At 36.8% G+C, this 4028-nt stretch overlaps 1 protein-coding gene across 1 annotated transcript; it reads right to left on the reverse strand.

The window, feature by feature from the left end:
- Positions 1–1636: 1636 nt before the first annotated feature.
- LOC141391282 (uncharacterized) lies at positions 1637–2692 on the reverse strand. Its single transcript, XM_073964193.1, has 3 exons — positions 2601–2692; positions 2323–2539; positions 1637–2189 (listed from the first exon to the last, which is right to left on the reverse strand). The coding sequence occupies exons 1-3, from the start codon at positions 2671–2673 to the stop codon at positions 1637–1639; spliced, it is 843 nt and encodes a 280-aa protein (XP_073820294.1). The 5' UTR covers positions 2674–2692.
- Positions 2693–4028: the final 1336 nt, after the last annotated feature.

Consider the following 4028-nt stretch of genomic DNA (forward strand, 5'->3'; position numbering starts at 1 on the left):
CTTTAATAAATACCCCCTTCAGCCCGTCGAAGAAGACTGTCTGCAGCTCGTCTGTAAAGACTCCCTTCAGCTCCTCTATAAATAATCCATTCAGCTCATCTATTAAGATTCCATTCACTCGTCTATAAAGACTGACATCAGCTCGTCTACAAAGACAGCCTTCAGCTTGTCCAAAAAGACTGAATTCAGCTCGTTTATAAAGACTGTCTTCAGCTCGTCTATAAAGACTGACTTCAGATCACCTATATAAAGACTCCCTTCAGCTCGTCTTAAAAGACAGCTTTCAGCTCTTTTATATAGAGTACCTTCAACCCGTCTATAAAGATTCTTATCAGCCCGTTTATAAAGACACATTTTGCTTGTCTATTAAGACAATCTTCTGCTTGTCTATTAAGACACCCATTAGCTCATCTATAAAGTCTGCCTTCAGCTCGTCTATAAAGACACCGTTCAGATCATCTATAAAGACTCCCTTCAGCTCGTTTATAATGTCTCCCCACAGCTAGTCTATAAAGACTTCCTTCAGCTCGTCTGAAAGCTGAAGTCAGGTCGTCTGTAAAGACAGTCTTTAGCTCATCAATAAAGACTCCCTTCAGCTCAGCTATAAAGACTCTCTTCAGCTATATCTATAATAACTCCGCTCAGCTCGTCTACAAAGACTTCCTCTAGCTCGTCTCTAAAGCATCCCTTAGCTCTTTAATAAAGACTCCCTGCAGCTTCTCTATCTTCAGCTTTTCCATAAAGACTTCCTTAAGCTCATCTATAAAGACATCATTCAGCTCTTCTATAGAGGTTCCATTCATTTCTCCTATAAAAACTCCCTTCAGCGTGTCTATAAAGAAGGCCCTCAGCTCGTCTATATAGACTCCTTCTTGATCGTCTGTAAAGAATCCCTTCAACTCGTCTATAAAGACTCCCTTGAGCTTGCCTATAAAAGCTGTGTTCCTTTACTTACCTGAGGTTACCATTGTTACCATTTTTAACATGCAAAGCGTTCCTTAACCCAAAAAAAGTGGTAAAACTGGCAGCAATTTTTAAGAGAGTGTGTAAGGAGAGAGAGCACATATGCCTTTCTCTTCTACCACAGGCTACCCGACAAATTTCTGCAGGTAGAAAATGGTAGAACTGATTTTTCGACTTTTGTTTGACGATTATTTCACAATGAAGAAAAAATGGACGAAAAACAGAAGAAAAAGTCGAACGCTGACAAAACTAAATTAAATACTTTGAAATAAAAGACTAAAATTGATTTTTTATGTTTCTTTTTGACATTGCTACCAGATCTACCATTTTTCCGTTCCTTTACTTTTCTGGTAAAAATGTTCATGAGAGACAAATTTTGAGCAATTTGGACACTTTTCTCTTTTACCACTTTTACCATTAAAATCGTCTATAAAGACTCTCTTCCGTTCACCTATGAAGGCTCCAAGGCTTATATGTAACTTATCCCTTAATCTCATCAATAACAACTTATTTAAACTCGTCTATATGTCCTTTCTTTACAATTAAATATAAATTAAATTGCTTTATATTTTAGTATGTATTAATATAAATTGAATTGCTTTATATTTTAGTATGTATTAAATAAAAACGGCATATATACATATGTTAGTACATTTATGCATACATATTTTGTTTACAATGTACAATTGGCCATATTGAATTCTATGGACTCTTCTACAAAGAAATCAATTAAATCTGTCATAGAGACACCACTTAATCGGCCATTAATAATTGGCAACAACAATTGAGAATATATCTCCTCGACTTGAGCTTGAATTTGTTGGACCCACATTTTGGTAAATTCTCCAGCAAATTTATTGGCGAAATTATTTCCAGATATATCCCATAATTGATTCCAATTATTGAAGATGGCATCGCCAATGTAAAAATGTAAAACAAAATCCGAAACTTCTAAACTTCCAGGATCAACTGTGGATGGTGACAGAATAAAATCTCCAACCATGCGGAAGTCGGTTACTTTAATATCTAAAAATCCGGAGTCGGCCATATTCAGAGGATAACCAGCAACATATGCCATGGCGTCCATTTTACTATCAGCCAATAATTGAATTTCCGGATAGAATAAATCAAAAGTGGTACGATTTGTTATGTTGTTGTAGGAAAATCCGAGGAATTCGAACTTATTTAATCCTGTCATCATTAGATTGGACAAATTGCCAACGGCCCTGGAAGAAAAAATAGAATAGAGTTTTGAGTATTTTGAGCATTTTGAACTAAAACAGCATACATATGCTCCTACAAGTGACCTTTGAACTGCCTTACAATATTTTCAGATAATTACTCCATATATGAACTTACTTGTAATAACCATTTGTCATATTAAAACTGTAAAAGTCGATGGTGAATGGTGCCAAAACGGGAATCTTTAATGGTGGATAGCCACATGGCATCAAACGTTGAAAGGCCGAAAAGAACATTTTCAAAGCGGTGCCAAAGTCCACAGTAGCAGCAGGAACACTACCATAGTCCACAGTGGTAGCAGGCTCAGTATCTTCAGCATCTTCGTAGTTGATAGCTATGATAAAATATCAAATTTAATAATTTCAAATTAACAAATGTAAATGTGTTGCACCAACCTGCCGAATTTACTTGACTAGCCAAAATAGCCAAGACAAGAATTGTCAAAAATTTCGTCCACTTTTTGTCCATGGTTTTTCGATGTTCGGCAATTTCGTTCAAACTATTTGAAATTCAATTTTCTTGCAAGTATTTATAAATATTTTCATTATGATACGAATTCTTATCGCGTTGTAATTAGATGACTGTGTTGTTGTTATTGTTTCTGCTGATTGATTGAATTTTGATGGATAACTTGTGACGGAGCGGGTATTTTTCTTAAGTACATATTTGTGAGCTTTTTTAGTTGCGTTTCTTTTATGACAACATTTTTACTAGACCATCAGTCATTAGAAATTATCTTGTAGTTAGCGGCTTGTTGTCTGTCAAAAATAACTGGGGGCGATGAGCAATACTTGTTGACCACCATTATGATAGGGCACATTTTTTGGGTGTTATAGGCAAAGAATAAAAGTAAGATTTCTTCATGAAATGGAAAATAAAGGCAGAATTCAGCTCGTCTGTAAAGACTCTATTCAGCTGAAGGCTGTTCTTATAGACGAACTTAAGGCTGAATTTATAGACGAACTGAAGGATGTCTTTACACACAAGTCAATGACTCTTTGTAGACGAACTGAAGGCTTTCTTCAAAAGAAGAGCTGAAGGGAGTCTTTATAGCTGAGCTGCAGGGTGTCTCTATTGACGAGCTGAAGAGAGTCTCTATAGACGGGCTGAAGGGAGTATCTATAGACGAGCTGAAGGTCGTATTTATAGACGAGCTGAAGGTCGTCTTTATAGACGAGCTGAAGGTCGTCTTTATAAACGAGCTGAAGGTCGTCTTTATAGACGAGCTGAAGAAGGTCGTCTTTATAGACGAGCTGTAGATCGTCTTTATAGACGAGCTGTAGATCGTCTTTATAGACGAGCTGTAGATAGTCTTTATAGACGAGCTGTAGATCGTCTTTATAGACGAGCTGTAGATAGTCTTTATAGACGAGCTGTAGATCGTCTTTATAGACGAGCTGTAGATCGTCTTTATAGACGAGCTGTAGATAGTCTTTATAGACGAGCTGTAGATCGTCTTTATAGACGAGCTGTAGATAGTCTTTATAGACGAGCTGTAGATCGTCTTTATAGACGAGCTGTAGATACTCTTTATAGACGAGCTGTAGATCGTCTTTATAGACGAGCTGTAGATCGTCTTTATAGACGAGCTGTACATCGTCTTTATAGACGAGCTGTAGATCGTCTTTTTAGACGAGCTATAGATCGTCTTTATAGACGAGCTGTAGATCGTCTTTATAGACGAGCTGTAGATCGTCTTTATAGACGAGCTGTAGATAGTCTTTATAGACGAGCTGTAGATCGTCTTTATAGACGAGCTGTAGATAGTCTTTATAGACGAGCTGTAGATCGTCTTTATAGACGAGCTGTAGATACTCTTTATA

Source organism: Musca autumnalis, unplaced genomic scaffold (assembly GCF_047663935.1).
Source record: "Musca autumnalis isolate F117 unplaced genomic scaffold, ASM4766393v1 scaffold_1, whole genome shotgun sequence".
In the NCBI taxonomy this organism is placed as follows: domain Eukaryota; kingdom Metazoa; phylum Arthropoda; class Insecta; order Diptera; family Muscidae; genus Musca; species Musca autumnalis.

Coding starts and splice junctions, on each gene's coding strand:
- LOC141391282 (XM_073964193.1), bottom strand. CDS start 2,673: ATGGACAAAAAGTGGACGAAATTTTTGACAATTCTTGTCTTGGCTATT. Junction 2,540..2,600: donor TAGTCAAGTAAATTCGGCAG/GTTGGTGCAACA, acceptor ATTTTATCATAG/CTATCAACTACGAAGATGCT. Junction 2,190..2,322: donor ATGACAAATGGTTATTACAA/GTAAGTTCATAT, acceptor TTTTTCTTCCAG/GGCCGTTGGCAATTTGTCCA.